The 21,256-nt window shown below is 46.2% G+C and overlaps 1 protein-coding gene across 4 annotated transcripts in view; it reads right to left on the bottom strand.

Moving 5' to 3' along the window:
- LOC123758614 (chromatin-remodeling complex ATPase chain Iswi) overlaps positions 1–21,256 on the bottom strand; it is a 103,285-nt gene that overhangs the window by 18,394 nt on the left and 63,635 nt on the right. For all 4 annotated transcript variants that reach the window (XM_045743068.2, XM_045743069.2, XM_045743070.2 and 1 more), the window contains 4 exons: positions 19,216–19,339; positions 14,388–14,501; positions 4,846–5,061; positions 3,957–4,118 (listed from right to left, as the gene is read on the bottom strand). In XM_045743068.2, the coding sequence (XP_045599024.1) occupies positions 3,957–4,118; positions 4,846–5,061; positions 14,388–14,501; positions 19,216–19,339 (616 nt within the window). The remainder of the gene's footprint in view (positions 1–3,956; positions 4,119–4,845; positions 5,062–14,387; positions 14,502–19,215; positions 19,340–21,256) is intronic.

Genomic DNA, 21,256 nt, shown 5'->3' with positions numbered 1-21,256 from the left:
TCCAGTGCACCAGGAACCCGAACCCGGCGAGTTGGGAAAAGAACCACACCCCTGGCGAGCAGACAAGTGGACTGACTGGGAGTCCACACAAGCCAGTTGGTGAGGTAGGTCAGAACCTGAATCTAGCAGATGCAGACGGGTCGCCACAACTCGAGTAAGATGCATGAATATGCAAGGTGCCAGATTCAAACCAAAATGAAGGCAACGAAAGTGGTAAGCCTGACGCCCTACCACAAAACCTAACCAGTCCCTGAACCCCGGATGAATAGGAACGTACCAATAAGCATTCTTGAGGTCCAGGAACATCATCCAGGCACCCGGCTCCAACAGAAGCCAGACCTGAGACAGAGTAGTCATCCGAAAGGAGGGGCAAGGAATCCAGGGGTTCAGACGGGACAAGTCCAGAATGAACCGCAGATTTGCACAGTCCCGTTTCGGCAATGGAATCAGGCAGGAAACCCACCTGAGGGAATGGGGTCGTTTCGACCATGCCCAAGCGCACCCTCTCCAAGACGACCTGACGAAGTGCAGGGAAAAAAGTCTGCCCTGCCAGCCCCAAAGCCCAAAGGAGGAGCCGTCATCCAACGCTACCACAGGTCGGATTACATGACCGAAAACGCCCTCAAATCATGGGATCAAGCGCAAGCAAACAGAGCAAGCCTCCCCCGCCCATCATGGGGGGGGGGGGGGGGGGGGAGAAAATCATGAAATCAACAGAGGGTCAACGGGGCGAACAGCGAAAGGGCTGACACCCCTTATCAGAAGCCGGATGCCAAACAGAGTGATCACCACGCCGGCTCTGAAGGCAACGTCAGCTCAGAAGCTGGCACCAATGACCTACCTCAACCAGCGGAATCCCAAGCCCTGGCATGACTCTTCCGAAAAGGCCGAGAATGGCCACCCTGGAGAACCAATAAGTCCGACATAGGACGACAACTAGATGAAGCCGCCTGCAGAAACTGCGTGATTGCAGTCTCTGTAAACAGCAATGGACAAAACGGAGATGAAAACTTAAGAGCCAGGGCCAAAGCGGATTCCAAGAGCTACGGGCTGTCAGAGCACAGCCTGACAGCACGCGAGGCGAGAAGCAAAGAACAGAGACACCGCCTCCTTCAGGATAGGCGCAAAGAGCTTCGACACTGTGGCCGACACCCTAGCCGCCGAGGACAGCACTCCAGACGAAGGCCAGGCACTTAACGCCTCCATATCCTCCTCAAGCCAGGCAGAACACAGCTTGAGAAGGGAAAAGAAATGTAAGACTGAAGCCAAATGCCCACGGGTGCGCAAATCCTCTGTAACTAAGGACAGCAAATGGTAAGGAACCTGCACGTGCAGCCGCACAAGGCCAATATCCCGAGAAAACACAGGGGGCGAACAAGCACGCATTAAGGCGCTCAAACTTGCCTCCCAGGTAAACCCGCAAATTGGTAGACGTTTCTCGCAACTCAAACGGTTGTGACTGACAGAACCCATGCCATTCCCCCAACAAAAATAAAAGCAGTCTGCCAGCCAGGAAGACTCAGGAATCCCCAAACGCACCCAAAATGGGGAAGAAGAACCAAAATCAAAAGAGGGTGGATCCATAACAGAGGCGGAATCCGGGTCTCGTAGGAGGTATGCAGCAAGAGCCTCCCGAACCTCCCTCGCGGAGATACGAGAAGCAGAAACCCTCCGGAAAGACAGGGCTGAGGTACCCAAAGGGGCCCTGGAACTGAACCCAATTCATACTCATACAGGAAAGGGGGTAAAAAAAAAACCCTTCCCCTGCAACAACAAGCCCCGCGAGGAAGGTACAAGCACACGAGCGAGGTCAAAAGGGGCCTAATTCCTCCAGGTCGACTCCTCCCCAACCTCGAGATCTCCCAAGTTGGGACCCGGGGCAGAGCAGTCCTCCATACCCTCTACCCCTGAAGAAAAGGCAGAGTCCAGGGCAAAAGCTGACAAGAAGGGGGGCCTGCTGGTGGGACCCAGAAGCCTCGGCAAGAGAAACCAGCTCAAATGCCTCTGTCTCCAACCTGAATGGGGCAGCCCCCGAAACTGCCCGAGTCTCATTACTAACTAAACCCTTCTCCGACTCCGAAACCCTCAGACTTTTGGGAGCCAAAAGCAAGGGGGAAGGTGCAGGACAAACAACAGGGAAAGGACCAGGGAGCACGGACTGAACCAAAGTCGAAGCAACTAATGGCCCGAGGACCGAGTCCCTATAACCAAAGCAGGGTAGCTGCAGGGTATCCGGGCGGGAAACCAACCTAACGTGTTGCAGCAACCTAAACCGAGCATGCAACACGGATGCTGCCTGTAATATCATCAGAATAATATTGGAGTACAAGCAGAGAACACGACTTGCAAGACTCCGGGGTCAAAGATGTCATTGACCCAACAAGCAGCATGATGGAGGCAAAAGAGGTGTATCTCAGGGTGACAGGGTGAACAGTCACCCTGAGACACGGGCACACAGCAACCTTCAAACCCGCAACAAGGTCGGCTGGAACCCAGAAGATGCATCTATTGGTCCACTGAACCCCGACAGGGTTTTCTAGGGCCCGTAGAATGTTGACTACGGGAAGCCCGGGCAAGGTGTTGCTAACCGGTTAAAAACACAAAGCTAATGAAGGAGGAGTACAACACTGAAACCCCTGTGACATGCACAATCATGGGGACCTAACAAAGGGCCACCAAAATATTATCAGTGGAACTATAGCACACGAGGCAGACCCCCAACAGGCAATTAAAAAAAAAAGAAAAGAAAACCCTGCAAAAGTAAAACGTTCCCAGCGGCAACAGGAACCAGGAACTGCATAGGTAGCCAGGTTGCACAAACACCTTGACACCCCAACCAGCACAATAACAGTTCCTACCCAAAGCCAAACAAGGGCCATAAACCCCAGCTGGCCCTTAGGGTGAGGTAAATGCCGAGCAACAAGAACCTCCACAGAAATGGGTCCCAAATGTCCCCGGGAAAAGAACCCAAACAGGCAAGGGCAGTACTCACAGGGCGCTAAGGGAATGAAGCCCCTAAGCGCATGCAGCCCCGGTACTGATGAGTAACTCCTGGCCACCACGCACACAACAATAACACAGCAAAGGACGCCACGAAGGCAAACTTCGCCGAGGAATTTGAGGCCAGAGAAGCGTCTGTCCTGGTTGACACTAGCTTGTGAACTGAAGGCCTGAGTAGCTGGCATGAGGAGGTTCGGCCCCTACCCCCCCTCCTCCACTTGAGGAAGGTAGGGCTGCGTTGACAAGCGGTGCGACAGCAGTGTGACGTTTGCTGGTTTCTGTGGGATTGGAGGGAATTCTACTTCTCTTTTCGGATTTTGTTGTTAATTTCTTACCGTGTGGGGTTTGTTTTGTAAGTCCTACCTTTCTGGGTGCCTAACCCCAGTCGAAGGCAAATAAGGAAAACCTGCAACCACAGGGGGGGTTTTCCAGGACCATTGATCCCTGAAACCTCTCTGAAGGGGCCAAGTTCTGGCTTGTGGTCCCTAGTAGGTCAAACTCCATAGCTAATGTCACGGTCTAATATAAAACATATTAGCCCGATACCTCCAGGGAGCCATAGGGGTTCCCCACGGAAGCTTATCAAAGCCATGGGAGCCCCCCACGGGAGTCATTGCCCCCCCCCCCCCATTGGCTTGGGTGGGTGGGAATCCCACTGATACACTTGTAACCAAAATCTCCAGTAGTTACTCAAAACCTGCCAAACACACACTGAAACTATGACGTTGGTACAACGTTCGAACAAGTTTTAACACCTAACCAGTTATAACAACCAATATAGCAAGTTGTAACAACGTTCTAATACGTCATAAACACGTTAAGCCAAGATGTAACAACTTTATTACAAGTTGTAACAAGCGGAAATTAGAGACAGTTTCGGTTTGTGTTTCAAATTTGATAGTAAGAACATAACTGAACTTCTTAACAGCAAATAAATATGTTATAAAATATCTGACCTTAGCATCAAGAGCCTTTTTAATCGATGCCCTTCGCTGAATTTTAGCCTCGCCCCTCTCAATCTGTGCCAGAATGCGATCACAATCTTGAAGCTCAGAGCATCGTTCCCAGAAGACTGCAGAGTACTCCATCACCTCATCAGGTGTTTTACCTTCAACTTCCTGAAAGATTGTTTTGTCAATAATAATAATATTTTATGCCTAAATAACATTTTATGTTCTGACAATAAAATAAGAACTACCACATGATGAGAAAAAGTTTTTGGTCTGGAACTAGAGCAAATGGGGAATACTGTGACATATAGCCTTGCTAAACCTGAATCATTTTCTCAAACTACATGCATCTGAAAATACCAGTTGATTGGAAAGTTATCTTAAGATATTTTATTCAACTAGTATGGCAGCCAAAGTTGAGTACGGTACCTGTATGTACATTGCAACGGTCACTGTTAGATAATATTTCTACTTGCCAAATAATTAATAAAGCATTTCTATATACACACAAACAAATAGTACATTCTACATTATGCTTTATGCCTCTGATCATTGGCCAATATTTGCCAAACTAGCTTGTGTACACATTCTGCAGACCTTTGGAGATGAAAAGTCTTCAATAGCACAAACAAAAGGTTAACTTCAACCTTGCAAAGTCAACATACAGCAAACACATTACTTTTCAGATTAATTAACTCATCAAAGAATTTACACTGCAAAGCTGTTTAAGGAAAATGAGTGCACAACTTAAAAGATTGACCTGAAGAAGCGCTTCCAAGAAAAATAAGCATCTCTCATAACCTGCAGGATTCCTAGTCCTGGCAGGGTCAATAGCTAAGGTAGTCCTCAATACATCAGGTACAGATTATTGGCATTAACCATCAGTCAAACTTACCTTTGCAATGTTTTCAATATCATCCCGTCCAAACTTTTCATTGGCTTTGATAAACTGGTTGAAGTCTCTCTTGCTCCAATTGAGGAAACCTTGAGTAAGAAGACTGTCTCGTTCCTCCATCTCCTCTTCTGTAACTGGCTCGGCTTCATCAATCTTCTGCTGTTCCTCTTTCTGGATGCGAGCTGCTTCTCCCATAAACTCTGGGTTCTTGGGAACCTGTAACACAAGCTTCTCATAATACTGAAACAAACAACATACACTAAAGCTATATGTAAATACTTTTTGCAATACATCAACTAAAATATCTGAATACTTTTGTCTTTCTTGCAATATTTATTGAAAATGCATTCCCCCCAAAATGCCTTGGTAACCGCACCAAATTTTAACCTCGCTAGAGAAAATCTAAACTGTGATGCTGATACAGTATTCTGCATATTTCCGATCCTGTTGGGTTACTTACCTCCTGTATTTCCTTTATGCTCTAATGTTGTATCAACACAACTAATCCTCCCATTTATTCTTTATTTCCTTTCATCCTGGCATACCTTGCCTTGAAGTTACCTTGCAGTGCTTCCGGGCCTTAGCGTCCTCGCGACCCGGTCGTCGACCAAGCCATTGCTGGACTGGTCAACCAGGCTGTCGGACGCGGCTGCTCGCAGCCTGACGTATGAATCACAGCCTTGTTGATCAGGTATCCTTTGGAGGTGCTTATCGAGTTCTCTCTTGAACACTGTGAGGGGTCGGCCAGTTATGCCCCTTATGTATAGTGGAAGCGTGTTGAACAGTATCGGGCCTCTGATGTTGACAGAGTTCTTTCTCAGAGTACCTGTTGCACCTCTGCTTTTCAATTGGGGTATTCTGCACATCTTTCCATGCTTTCTGGTCTCATGTGGTGTTATTTCTGTGTGCTGGTTTGGGACCAGCCCCCTCTAATATTTTCCACGTACAAACTATTATGTATCTCTCCCGCCTGCGCTCAAGAGAATACATATTTAGGCATTTTAGTCGGTCCCAATAGTTTAGAAGTTTTACTGAGTGGATTCTAGCAGTAAAGGATCTCTGCACGCTCTCCAGGTCACCAATTTCTCCAGCTTTGAAAGGGGCTGTCAATGTGCGGCAGTATTCCACTCTAGAGAGCACTAGCGTCTTGAAGAGTATGATTATTGGTATAGTATCTCTAGTGTGAAAGGTTCTTGTTATCCAACCTATCATTTGTCTTGCTGTTGTGACGGCTACTTTATTGTGTTCTTTAAAGGTAAAGTCTTCTGACATGAGTACACCCGAATCCTTTACATTCCTTTTTCGTTCTATGTTATAATTTGACTGAGTTTTGTACGTGGTTTCCATTTTTATATTTTAATTTTTTCTGTAGCGCATGAGCTGGAACTTATCTTCGTTAAACATCATATTATTTTCCGTAGCCCATAGAAAGACCTAATTTACATCTGATTGGAGGTTTGCCGTGTCCTCTATATTGTCTACTCTCATAAAAATCCTAGTGTCATCTGCAAAGGATGATACGGTACTATAGATTGTGTCCTTGTCGATATCCGATATGAGGATGAGAAAAAGTACTGGAGCAAGCATAGTACCCTGAGGGACTGAGTTCTTCACGGTTGATGGACCGGATTTTATTTTGTTGACTATTACACATTGGGTTCTGTTAGTAAGGAAATTGTAGATCCATTTTATGTGCAATAACACCATGATCACATTTGTCGAAGGCCTTTGCGAAATCTGTGTAAATTACATCAGCGTTTTGTTTGTCTTCCATGGCATCTAATGCCATGTCATAGTGGTCCAGCAACTGTGATAGGCAAGAGTGCCCTGTTCTGAAACCATGTTGCCCAGGGTTATGGTGATGCTGGGATTCTGTGTGTTTTGTGATCCTACTTCTTAGCACTGTCTCAAAGAATTTTATGATGTGTAATGTTAGTGCTATCGGTCTGTAATTTTTGCCCCTGCCTTATTTCCTCCTTTATGGAGTGGTGCTATCTGTTATTTTTAGTATGTCAGGGATAACGCCAGTATCTAGGCTTTGTTTCTAAAGAATGTGAAGGGCCTGCGATAGTGTTTTTTTTACAGTTCTTGATGAATATGGAGTTCCAAGAATCAGGGCCTGGTACAGAGTGCATAGGCATACTGTCTATGGCTTCTTCAAAATCCAGTGGGGATAGGGTGACATCTGATACATGATTTGATGTTGGTATCATATCCATGAAAAATTCATTTGGGTTTTCAATCTTTAGTGTTTAGTGGCTCACTGAAAACAGAGTCGTACTGATTCTTCAGTACTTCAATCATTTCTTTGTTGTCATCTATGAAAGTTCCATCTCCCTTTCGCAGGGGCCCCATACTAGATGTGTTCCTCCTCTTCACAATCTATATTTTTTCAGTTTTGTCTCCACAACTGTCACATATGATGACGCAGTTCTGCCATCCAGCAGTGGCCTGACAGCTGAGTGGACAGCACTCGGGATTCGTAGTCCTGAGGTTCCGGGTTTGATCCCCGGTGGAGGAGGAATCAAATGGGCATAATTTCTTTCACCCTGATGCCTTTGTTCACCTAGCAGCTAATCGGTACCTGGGAGTTAGACAGCTGCTACTGGCTGCTTTCTGGGGATGTTTAACAAAAAGGAGTCCTGGTCGAGGACCGCAGACCTTGGCCTCGACCTCGGCTCCAACCGAGGTCGGAGCCGCGGAAATACCTCCGGGTTCGGACACCGAGCAAGCAGCGCCTGATACCATGGCAGGGCCAGCCACCAAGGGGCCAAGAAGACAACTTTCCCCTGGTAAGTCTCCAAGCGAGTCAGGACCTGGAGCAACAGCTGAACTGGGGGAAAGAGGTACAGGAACCCCGACCTCGACCAGTCCTGCCGAAAAGCGTCGACCCTGACGACCTTCCCAGTTAGGAAAGGGCGCCACATACAGGGAAAGGCACCGCAACCATGCCAATGCGAAGAAGTCCACCTCGGGGCGTCTGAACGTCTGGCAAAGCCAACGGAAGGAGTCAGTGTCGACCATCCATTCCATGGAGAGGGGAACGAAACAAGACAGGCCGTCGGTCAAGACGTTGGACACTCCCCGCACGTGAACTGCCAGGAGAGCCAAACCCCGAGAACTCAGCAGATGAGTCACCCGAAGCAACTAGCGCTAAAGACCCAAGGACTGTATCAAATCCCCACCCCCCCCCTCCCCCGGAGCTGGATCGTCAACCATTGGGCGACTCAAATCCTCCGAAGAGCAAACCACACCGCCGCGAACTCCCGCACAGTGCTGTGGGCTTGAGGGAAGGACAGACCCCACTGACACTGGCCGGCCTGGTGAACACTGTTCACAAAGCCCCAGCCGAGAGACGACGCGTCCATGAACACATCGAGCGAGGGCTCGGGTAGGCGCCAAGGCACTGAATCTTAAAAAACCAGAAGAAGAAGCTGGTGCAACCGACACAAAGCCCCCGGGGTCGGAACCCAGTGATCGCACGAGAGGTGGAAGGGACGTCCCCAAAGGAACCAGAACAGCCGACGAAGCCAAACCCGACCCGGCGGGTAGACCAACATTACGAAGTTCAGGCTCCCGCATAGACCCTTGAGCAACCGCCGGGTAACCCGGGAGCCCCCCAGAAACTGGCACAAGCAGAACCGCAGCCGCAGAAAAGACTCCGGAGGAAGAGACAAGGAAGCGGTCTGAAAGTCTCACACAAGGCCCAGCCAGGTCCGAGAACCTGGGAGGGAACCAGATGGGACTTCCTCCAGTTAACCAAGAACCCGAACCCGGTGAGCTGAAAAAGAACCAGATCCCTGGGTAGCAGACAAGCCGACTGGCTGGGAGCCAAAACCAGCCAGTCTTCGAGGTAGGCCAACACCCGAACACCTAACAGACGCAGATAGGTCACCACGACTCGCGTGAGGTGCGTGAAAACGGGAGGTGCCAGGTTCAAACTGAACGGAAGACAACGAAAGCGGTAAGCACGAAGCCCCACAACAAAACCGAACCAGTCCCTGAACCCCGGATGAATCAGGACGTGCCACTAAGCGTCCCGGAGGTCCAGGGACACCATCCAAGCACCCGGCTCCAACAGAAGCTGAACGGAAGGTAGGCGTCCCAAAACAAACCCCTATTCTGGTGAAAATTGCAACCAAAAGCCGAACAAGTGGATAGAACTCCCCAAACAAAAACGAGCAAACTAGTATGACGTCACCTGTTGTCGCATCGCTGTCTGCGCAGCCCCCCCCCCCCTCCCCGGAAGGGGGAAGGGGTAGCCCCAGGCCTACCATGCCGGCGATCCACACCCCAGTTCTTGAGGTTGATGCTATCGGCTCGGTTGTGTGCTCTGGCTCCAGTATTTTTGCGGCGCTGTGCCTTGTGAGTGGATGCTGTTCTCCAGGGGTGTGAAAGCCAGGAGTTATTGCAGGCTGCATGCGCCTAGGGTTCCCTTCCTTAAGGGGTCGTCAGAGGATTATAGATGAAAGTTGTTCAATGTCAACTAATATTAATTTTCTAGTTGTATATGAAAAGTGCTTAAATTGTCCCAAGTTTCAGTACTGCAGCGTAAATAGAAAGGGAGTTTTTTTTTTTTTTTTTTCAACGTTTTTTACACATTTTCAAGTCCACACTTCAGAACACACGTTTCAGATATAATTATTCTGTGAGACTTTTCTGACACATTAGCATATAATAAAGGATTTGGGGCTTTAGAATTTCCAAAACATCTTTAGTTTTCCTAATACAAATGTTCAAAGTTCCCCAAATTTTTTTTGCAAATATGGCATGTTTATTGCTATTATAAAATCAATAAATGAACTTAGAGAAAAATGAAAGCCCCCCAATGTAGAGACATGCCCTTCACATATACTATGTAAGTTTCATGTAAATTGAATAAAAAAGGAATCAGTTTTGTAAACGTTTGTGTCAATTGAAAAAAAACAGAAATGAATAAAGTCTAAGGTTCTAAAGTCTGTGGCTGAGGTTGACATCAACCAATTTTCTCCAAAATTGGCATCCTTACAGATAGGCTTACGTACAGTCAGGTGTGTAAGTTTGATGCAAATCGCCCAAAAAAAAATGAAAAAAACAAAAATATTTAAATAAAAAAAAAAGAAAAAAATACTTTTTTTTTTTCTTAAAATTTTTTTCCAATTAAACTAATTATAATATTTGTTTAATATATGCTATTGTGATAGCAAAAGAGTCATAGCTATGATTTCAGTTGACACTTTTGATTGATAATCGATTTTGACCATTTTTGTATAATTTTCACAACTACTACAATATTTTTTTTCTTCCTTCCTATTTATGCTACGATGCTGAAACTTGGACCAGATGAAACACTTTTCATATAGAACTTGTCAAAAAAGTTTGATTGAAATCGAACGAGTTTTCATTTTTGCATTTTTGGACCCAGATGCCAACCAGATGCCCCCTTAAGTGCCTTGTAAGTGCTGCCCTTGGAGCTTGGGGTTACCTTCCACAAGTTCCTCGGGGTCTGCTTCTGTGTGTCCATTTTACTGCTCGGTTTCTCGGCCGCCCTTTGGGTACTTGGGTATTTTGTCTCCCTGGTTTACCTTAGGGTAAGAGGCAGTTTTCGCATTGGTAAGGGGTGCAGGGTGCTGCGCAGCTAGTTGTCACCTATCACAGCGGCCGGCTCTGTTCCTTGGGGTCCTCTTGCGGGATTTTGTTTTCCCTTTGATTTTGCCTTGGTCGGGGGTTCTGCCCTATTTGCCACTGGTGTTTGGCCTCACCTTGATATTTGGTGGTACCCCCTGCTTTGTCCCCTTGAGAGTACACGTCCCTAGGCTTCAGCTTTAGACAGTTTGTTTGGAAGTTTTGGGCGCCGGTTAGCAGTACCCTGCCTGGGTTTACCTGAACACGAGTCCTCTTGAAATAAATGCTCAGGACCCTGGGAATTCCCTAGGGGGACGCGTGGGTCTGATGGATATGACGCCGAGGTCCCTTCTCGCTTCATGCGAGTTAGAGGGTTGTTCGGTTCCCTTGTCTCAGGGCAACCCCTCACTGTTTTTGCCTCAGTCACGCAGCTTGTTGGGTCGGTGACACTTGCTACCCTGAGTCCTGTGAGTATTGTTGCTTGCTGGTGGCTAAATTTACTCAATCTATGGATGATCATCTTTGGGTACAGGGTGCGTAGGTGTTGCATTTTAGGTTTCGGTTGTTGCAACGCACTCGGTTGGTTGCTCACCCGGATGCCCCAGGGCTGCCCCGTTTTGCTTATAGGGACCCAGACTTGGGGGTGGGGGGTCGCTTCGACACTGGTTCAGTCCGCACCTCCTGGTCCTTCCCCTCCTGTTGTTCGTTCTGGCCCCCCTTCCCTGCTTCCTGCCCCGAAACGTCTGAGGGTTTCGGAGTCGGGGAAGGGGTTAGTTGGTCTTGAGACTCGGGCAGCCTAGGGGGATGCCTCTTCTGGTGTGGCGACGGAGGCATTCGAGTCTCCTTCCCCGGCCGAAGCCTCTGGGTCTGACCAGTGGGCCTCATTCTATCCGGCTTCTACGACTGCGCCGGCCTTGTCTAGCGGGGTCGGGTTTTGGGGGGAGGACTCGGCCCCGGGTCCTGTGAAGGAGGACCCTGGGGCTGGCGAGGGGCTGACTTGAGGGTGTTGGGCCCCACTGGACCCCGCCTAGGTTTTTTTACCCACTGAGTGGGGCTTACTCTTACAAGGAGTGGGGTTTCCTTTTCTCCCCTCTGCGTATGAGTTGGACTTGGTGTCAGCCCCTCCCCTGGTTCGGTTCCGTCTTCCTGGAGGTCTTCGGCTTATCGCATCCAACCTGCTGCGGTGCGGGCGGCCCTTGCGGCAAACCTCCTGTGTGACCCGGATTATGCCTCAGCAATGGATCCCTCAGCTTTCAGGTTTGGGACTTCGTTCCCTTTCTGGTTCCGTTACAAGGTTCCGGAGTCGTCCTGGCTGGTGGACTGTCCTGTCTTTACCTTGGAGGCTTGGCACTCCTGCCGTTCCCACACGCTTGAGTGGCAAGGCTTCAACGGTGCTTCAGGTTTTCCTGGGGGGACGACCTTGAGCGCCTCAATGAGTGCTTGCTTGCTCCTGCCCTTTCTCAGGATGTTGGTGTCATTCAGCTCCATGTTCAGGTTCCCTCCCTTTCGGTGGTGCAGGTGGCGGAGGACTTGTGCACTCGGGGCCTTTTGGTTGCGGCCTTGCGCTTATTTTTCCTCCTGGAGCTGTCTTTCGACTGGCTCACAGAGGATGTGGGGGCGCTTGGGGCTGTTCCTGGGTCTGGCGCCTTGGCCTCGGCAGCTCGCTCATCGGCTTCCTTGTTGAAGCTTTTCGCGCCAATCTTGCGGGATGCGGTGGCTCTCTTTTATGCCTCCCGGCTTGCGTGTTGGCAGACGGTGCTTGCCTCCTCTGTGGAAACCACTTGGGCCTTGGCTCTTAGGATGTCTTACTTTTTTTTGCCCTCTTTTGTTTTAGGCTTCTGCCGTTGCGCAGTATATTCAGGCTGCTTCGGCTTCTTGCCGTCCTGTGTTGGACTTGCCGGTTCTCCGGGGGTCCCATGGTGGACCTTCCCGGAAGGGTCGTTCCAAGACTTGCGATTCCTCTCGTCATGGTTGGCCACTAGTGTCAGGTTCGGGTTAGGCTCCTCCTTCGGACCCGCCTTCGTCTGGTCAGCGCAGTGTTCGCTCTGTGCGAGGGTCTGGGTCTCGCAAGGGGTGCCGGCCCTTTCGCGGTTTGCCCCATTGACAGGACGATAGGGGGAGGCTAGCGCTGTTCGCTCACGCGTGGTCCCACGATTTGTGGGCATTTTGGGTCGTTTCGCACGGCCTCCGGTGGCGTTGGGTGGCTCCTCCCCTTACCTGGGGTTCGGGACTGGCGGGGCGGGCTTCTTTCCCTGCGCTCTGTCAGGTCATCTTTGAGTGGGTTCGCTTGGGCGTGGTCAAAACGACGACGTCCCTCAGATGGGTCTCCCATCTGTTTCCAGTCCCAAAACGGAACTGCGAGGACCTGTGGTTCATTCTGGACTTGTCCTGTCTGAATCCCTGGGTTCATTGCCCCTCCTGCCCCTCCAGGAGCAGTAGGGGCAACCATCTACCATCTACCGTCTACCATCGCCTACCCGGTCGATGGTAGACATAGAATGCTTCCAATTACACGGGGGTTTCTATAGGCCATTGCTCCCCTTGCCTCTCTAGAGGGGGGCCAGGTTCTGGCACGTGGTCCCTGGTAGGCCCATAAGAACTCCATACACATGACTGATGCCAAAGTCTGACATTAGTATATCAGCCTGGTAAGCTCCGGAGAGCCTCCGGGACTAGGCCAGAAAATGGCGTTTCATTACATTCAAAACTATTTTTGTTTTTCACCATCAGAAAGAAATGTTCTTTGATATGGAAAGGAAAAAGAATTTGTTTGAATGTGTGCACCAGAAAATTTACCTAATTTAACAAGTGTTATTCTACCACTCTGCCTAAGGAAGAAACTAAATAGCCTAGAGGAAATTATAAGTATAAATATTGTGTACACAAATGCAGGAAGAGTTTCAAAGAAAGGGTCAAATGGCAAGACTGGGTTATCTTGAGGTTATCTTGAGATGATTTCGGGGCTTAGTGTCCCCCCACGGCCCGATCCTCGACCAGGCCTCCTTTTTGTTACACAGCCCCAGAAAGCAGCCCGTAGCAGCTGTCTAGCTCCCAGGTATCTATTTGCACCAAAAAATTGAAAGTGTTTGTGCAAGTTTTAAAAACTTGAGTTATGTCAAATCGTATATGTATGTTTTGCACAGTTAAAGGGTTAATGCACTAGTGTTCTCTCTAGAGCAGAATATTGTTGCACACTAACAGCTCTATTCATAGCTGGAGAAATTGTTGACCTGATGAGTGTGCAAAGATCTTTTACTGCTAGAATCCATTCAATAAAACATCTAAATTATTGGGACTGCTTAAAATTTTTAAGTATGTATTCCTTGGAGTACAGGTGGGAGAGAGACATAATAATTTAAACTTAGAAAATACTAGAAGGCTGGGTTCCAAATCTACACAGAAATAACACCACACGAGACCAGAAGGCATGGCAGGATGTGCAAAATTGCCCGCATTGAAAAGCAGAGGTGCAAGAGACACACTGAGAATTCGGTCAACATCAAAGGCCCAAGACTCTTCAATACTTTCCTTATGCACATGTGGGCCGTAACTGGTCAACCTCTTGATTAGCTAATCCATTAATGTGATGAAATCATGCAGCCTGTTTAGATCACCTTGTTGTATTGCATAATCATGTCCACTCTTTATACTGTACTCCTTTTTTTTTTTATCAGTTGTGCATCATGTGCAAATGTTGCCCCTCAGAATCTCTCTCCTCTGACTGTCTAATAGGTATCATTCATCTCTAATTGTTTCACCTAGCTGTGATTGTCAGGTGAGCTTCATCTCACTAGTCCCACCTCTTAATGTACTATGTATTTGAACACAATCCAAAAACAATAGTTCAGCCAGCAAATAATTCTACTCCTGTATCATATATTAAAGGCACTTGACTCACTATTATTTCTACATGTAGCCAGTTACTGCCATCTGCTTACCTTGTAGCTGACAGTTTTCCGGTAGTAGTAGATCTCCTTATCCAGCAACTCAAACAATCTGGGAGGGAAGAACTGGAAGTCCTGAACCACTGGCTGCTTGGGTGGACGAGGTGCCTGAAGGAAAATACACAATCACAATAACATGTTTGCTGCCATTACCAATTAGCTTTCTTGAGGGTACCATCTCTGGTTGTATTAGTGGGGACCCTTTGCCTTTGAGAAGAGAATATTCAACACCCAGGGAAGGCCTGTGAGGCTCCCACATATGCACTTGCATTGTGTCTTCCCTCTAACCACCCCTCATTTTTATTATTTTACCTTAAACTTTATTACATAAGGATAATAGCCACATGTTGTCATGTTCAAGCTCCACACAAAATATGGAGGAACCATATACAGCTTGCTCGTTCTTTCTGCAATGCCAAACCGAGACACGGTAAAAGGTAGTTGACAGCCTTTGGCACTTCCTGTTGTTTTGATGAGCTTAGAATCCTAGTTTCTTGAGACAACTCTTGGCACTTTCATCCCTGGTTTTGGCTAATGCCCATATAAATGGCAATGCCACCAGCATGACCGATACTGAAGTCAATGTAGGTATCACAGGTTGATATGTACACAGTCCCAACACCATCTGCATAAATCTGCATGTCCACATGGGTAAGGAGTGCTGCAAATAAGTTTGCATGGTCAATGGTGGTATCCTGGCAAACATGACAAAACTATGACATTGCACGAAGTGTAAACTATGTGGTATGTTAAGGTCTCACACCCTTGCCCATTATATTCTTGATTGTCCGTTGATTAGTGTATATAGAAACACTGAGATAAGGACTGTTCCTGAACAAATAGCCTGGATGTGTCACAACGGAAAGGTTGATGATATTCTTGAGAGATATAAGAATTTTGCACCAAGATTGTAATATTTTGTTGAATTATCTGCAGGTGTCTTGCAATTTGTCTATACAGTATACCTAGGTCATAAAAGTATTTGTGTGTACGTCTGATAACATACTACTTGTGAAGGAGGAAATGTATATTTTTACCTCTCAAAATGTTTGGTAATGTGTTTATTTGTGATGTGTGTATATGTATATATTAACACGTTGTACTGAATGGGGTGAGAATAGCTTGAGCTACCTCATCCCTTTGTGTGTATTTTACCTCAATAAACTTATTTCAATTTCAATTTCAATTTCAATGACATTGCTGCAATGTTAGAACAAGTTGTAACAATTTTCTAACATGTCATAAAAACTTTATAACAAAATGTAACAACTTTTTAACAAGGCAATAATACAGACCAATATGTCGTCTGTTTGCAGGGATGGAGCAGCTGACCTCTTCTGCCCAAATCACCAGTATTCTTGTACCCAAGATAGTCTAATTTTGCATTATATTGATAATTTCAGACGTATATAAAAGAAATTATTATTAATAATAGCCAATTCATAAAGCATACAGAGCAAGATCTCACGTCCCCTTAGTCAGTGATAGGTAAGCACACATGTTGAGAAGCTGGGACATTGAAGAAATTGGCAATGGTCATACCTCTTTACAGTAAGGTTCTGCTGATAGAGATCCTTTGTGTGACAAGTTAAACTTTTAAATTTCACTGTGTAAACTTTGCTCATAGAGCATGGGAAACTTGTGCTAATGGTAACTCCTTTAATTTGACTCAGAATGACTTGAAGATTTTTGTAGATGGTCACAAAACTAAAAGCACGTTAATGCCCCGAGAAACCCACACTGGGCATAGTTAAAACAAAATTGAATGGTTCATTTTTATTCTGAGCATCATGCACTTTCTCACACCTGGAGTAACTGCACTAACTCTGAAAGTAAGTTACCGAACTTGGGGCCATGAGGTTAAGTGAAGATAATGGTGAAATCTCTATAATCAGGTTCTGCTAGTACATGTCCATCATGAGACAGGTTGTAGTTTAGAGTTCGTTCAGTAAACATTGCCAATAAGACAGAGGGAAACAAGATGAGACTTCTCAAATTTTTCTGAAAATGAGTCTTGGAAATGTGTCTGTTTATATTAAGGACAAAACTCAAATTTTTAGCAGTCTGAAGTAGCCAGTAACACTGAAGTTAGTTCATCATTCTCTGCCCCCAATGTATCATCACCTTCTACTGCTTCCTCCTTCATATACTATCATCAAGTGATGAGTGGTGGTGGAGGAGCTATGATTTCTCTGCACTCCGTGACTCTGCACCACAGCAAGAAATGTGTAATGGACGGTCAGATGATCGGAACCAAGGATCTGTTGTTAGTTAAGTAACAGTTCCCACCTCATGTCCCACTGAAGTAATATTGTTCCATGGAACAATTTATGATCAATGCGTATTTATCTGAATGTCTATTGACTTTGATGGGTCTTTTGTCTATAATTACTGTTAATTGATTTCTGAGTTGACTAGCAAAAGGTAGTGATATTAGTTCATTGGTTTGGATATTTTCAAATACTTGCCAAGTGAAGTAAGCCTCATTAATGTTGATTTAAGTTTTGCTCTTTCATTTCTTTTGTGACTAAAGAAGGGGGTTTGTGAATAATGTAAGAATTTGAGTTCAAATGGCCAAAGGCAGCCATTAGTGAGTTCTGAGTCAGTTGGGCACTTCAATTCCATTTTTGAGAAGAGGCTATTATTGTAATGTGTAATCTACTTTTTCTTAATTACAGTACACTATATTTTATGAACTTCATTTTAGTGTCCCTCCTTTCTCTGTTATTTAATTGAACCTGAAGAGGACGAGTTATAGCAAATTCAAATTTCTTGTACACTGTGGGTAATTAATTCCAGACACAAAGCCATTTGTCCAGAACACTGATGAGATCCTGCAGTGCCAGTGTCAGCATAGTACCATGGCCTAGGTACCTGAGTAAGCCCATAAGAAGAAAGAAGCATCTTAGCTTCCTATTGATGTTTGTGTGGTTGTACGAGATGTGACAAGAGGTGATTTGAGAAGAGTTTATGGTGTGAACCGAATGTGGGAACTCATTTGCCCCGAATGACGAGTTAGAGACGATTTGCTAAGGAAGATGACAAGACGCCCTGTGAAACCACGCAGCTGGCCAAGTGTAAAACACCTGCAGAGGTCCATCAGTTGAGCTCCCCACTCTACCCCATCACCCCTTGGGGACCTTGGGGGATAGATCTTTCAGGAAGATGCTGGGGTCCTTGTTGTCTGAGTGTGACAATCACAGGGAAAGTGCAGCAAAGTACTTCTGCTTGATACCTGCTTGATGGAGTTCTGGGAGTTTTTCTACTCCCCAAGCACGGCCCGAGGCCAGGCTTGACTTGTGAGAGTTTGGTCCACTAGGACAAGGTCCGCTTTCTTTCCTCCTTTTCTGGCATGACTTATGCCTGTGAACCAATAACATTCATCATCTATATAAACGATTTACCAGAAAGAATACAGAACTATAGGAACGTGTTTGCTGACGATGCTAAGTTACTAGGGAAGATAAGAGACTTAGGCAATTGTCATGCCCTTTAAGATAACCTGGACAAAATAACTGGAGCAACATGACATATGGAATTCATTGTAAATAAATGCCATGTTATACTGGTCAACAATTTTGTAAAAGTTGTCTGCTTCTGAAGACAAGCAGACCAATCATCAATAATAATAATAATTAAAATTACTGATCAGGTATTGTTTTATGTGTGAGGATAACAAAATCTTCCTTTATTCAACACATGATGGATGCTGAACATTATTCATTTTAGCTCCAATTATGGACGAAGTGGCAAGTCTTTAATGACAATATGGGAATTTTATTTTATTTATTTATTTCTATATACAAGAGTTGTTACATTCTTGTACAGCCATTAGCATGCATAACGTTTCAGGCAAGTCCTTAATCCTATGTTCCCTGGAATACAACCCCGCCAAATTGTTTAACAACCAGGTACCCATTTTACTGTTGCGTAAACAGAGGCTACAGTTAAAGATTGCCGCCCAGTAAATCCTCCCAGGCCAGGATACAAACCCAGGACAAAGCGCTTGCGAAACGCCAGGCGAGTGTCTTACCACTACACCACGGGGACTTTCCACTACACCATGGGAATTTCTCGCATGACTCTCCCACTCACGAAGACAACAACAGTACATACTGTACTTTGTGTATCCATCCTGCCAGACCCATCACAGGAGCAACAACCTTCAGGTCACCACAGAGCTGCCACTGATGTTGGCCATCATTTATGCATCTCAAAAGCTGCCTTATGTTGTCGTAAGTTTCCCTCACATGGGCTGCACAACCTAATGGAATTGATGGCAAATTGCTTCCATTATGCAGTAAAACAGCTTTAATACTCGTCGTGGATGAAACCTTGAGCTAATCAACAATTTTAATCATTTCCATTCTGTGACCCTTACTTAGTCAAGATTGACCTTATTTGTTTTGGAAGCATTTTGGCCATATACCCGTGTTATGGAATGTGGAATAGGAGAAAATAGGCCAAATACAACCTACAAATTATGTGGAAAGGCATTAGAGAACTCTGAAAAAGACAGAGAACTAGGGGTGGTTCTGGATAGTAGATCATCAGAGGAACACATAAAGGACATTGTGCCCGGCCTTCCATTAAATATATTTCACATATTGTTTGCCTTCTTTCTATTTCTGTAAATTTATTTTCATCTATTCTTACACTTTCCATGTTCCATGAATGCAGGGAACTGTAGATAACAAACATTCTACTACTTCCCAGAAAATTACAATGTTCATTAATAAAAAAATTAAAAGCACACATACACAACATTCAAGATTAAATGATTATCAAGCCACCCAAATCAATGAATGTTTTGGACACCTACCTTTGGGGCTTTGGGTTCGGACACCCTGAGTGCTTCCCTAAAATACGCGTCCACAGCATAGTTGGCCTTCCTCTCTCGTTTTGGTGGCTCAATCCACATGCCAACTATTGCTTTTTGCTTATTTCTGAAAGCCAAAAGGTATGTCTTGCTGTTTAATAGTGAAATCACTACATTTGTCATGCTTTTAAGTGAGAAATCAACTGCACATCATGCTTTTAATTGTAAAATGAGCCATAAAAACCTAGTGTTAAATATAATGAAACACCTCTTTCTGGTAATGCCCTGGTGGCTCTCTGAAGCTATCAAGCTGAAATTGGTCCACCTAAAGGGGTCACACATCAGTCATGAGAGTTCTGTTTAGCCTACTGGGGACCAGAGCCAGAACCTGGGCCACAAAGGTGGAGAGAGTGAGTGACAGTTCTCCATGCCACCAGGAAAGCATCCAGATAGCCAGCAAAGTTTTAGATTACTGCAGAGTTCACAGAAAATGAAGACTCGAAACAACTAAACAACTCTGCGAACAATTCAAAGGAAACAATAAATTCACTCATAACTAGCTTGAATATTTTAGTACCAATAGCTGCCACCAAGTAGCCCAGCCCCAGGCAACTCCCAGGATCAGTTCTGGGGCTGATAAACAACCCACTGACAACAAACTGACGAACCTGTAGGGAAGGGCGGAAATCGAGGAGCCTCCAGGGATCTACCAGAATTAGGCATCTCATTACATTCAAGATTCTCCTGGTTGAACCTGAATGATGAGCAGACGTCTCGACACCTGCTCCACCTGAGAGCTTCTAGATCACATTACTTCATGCAATTTTACCCAATGGATCTCAATACTGCTGTCTGGCATTCCTATTCAATGGCCCAGATTGTTGCGACGCCTGGTGCACATATCCGTTGGGGTCACAGAAAAGTCGAGAGATTTTGCAAGTTTTCAGGTTGGTTCTTTGGGCGGGAAGACGGTGTCCAGTGCTAGCTTGGCTGAAAAGTGCCAGGAGTTTGTGGGTCTTGGTGGGCTCCTGGTATGCCCTCAGGACTGGCTTCTGTTCCGTTGGAGGGCACTGGAAGATTTTAGTTTTTGCCCATATGGGTACAAGTTGAGGAGGCTTTTTGCCTCCTAAACTTGTTTTGGATTTTGCCTTGACTACTCAGTGTTCCCTGTATGGGCTGGCTTGGGGCTGATATTTGCCTTCCTGTGGGACTCCTGGAGCAGGCTCCCCAATTATCTATCAGGGTGTTTATTCTCCACAAGGCTTATTAATTTCGACTGACAGGTGACATTGATTCAACCATTCGGCATTGCAATTTACACTTCAAGGGTATACCGGGAGGGGGGGGGGGCATATACCTCTGCCATCGCCAAGGCAGAAGCCAGAACAGGGTGCAAAGGTCTAAAGCAACACATGACTACCTGGGACCTGAAACATTAACTAATTGGCAGGCTGCCAGAACCTTGTTAGAATATCAAAACCCTTAAGCCCAAATATCATCCCAGGACATGTTGGAAAAGACCGCTGCCAAAGCGGCATAATTGTGAGCACTGTGGGATTGAGGCAGACCGCAGGCTGGCTACACTGTTGACGACCTTGGAAACCACAACCAAGGGAAGGGATAGGGAACAAGGAACCAAGGAAGGAGGATCAACCCGCAACATGTCAACCCAGGCAGAACCGGTAGCCCACAGATAGCAGCCACCGGACACAACAAATGATGCATCCCCCAGCTGGATCAACAAAGCACCAATCGCTAAAGAACCCCATCCTAAAGCCAGCCGACTCATTCTTAGCCAGAAAAGAAGAAGAAGGCTGCAAATTAATGAAATGGCCACCAAGGCCAAAGGAGCAAAACCCCCACCACCAGAGAAGAGCTTGAAGTTCCTGCCCCACATGGCAGCCAGAGGAGAGGGCCAATAAGAACACCACCTTAAGAAATCCATCACGGGACAAAGGGAAAATGATAAACTGAGGTGAGGAGAGAAATCCCAAAACTTTCTCAAGATACCAAACCAGCTACCAAAAGGGGGGGGGGCTGATGG

The sequence above is a fragment of the Procambarus clarkii genome, chromosome 31 (assembly GCF_040958095.1).
Source record: "Procambarus clarkii isolate CNS0578487 chromosome 31, FALCON_Pclarkii_2.0, whole genome shotgun sequence".
Classification (NCBI taxonomy): domain Eukaryota; kingdom Metazoa; phylum Arthropoda; class Malacostraca; order Decapoda; family Cambaridae; genus Procambarus; species Procambarus clarkii.
This window is presented reverse-complemented; position numbering and strand designations above follow the sequence as displayed.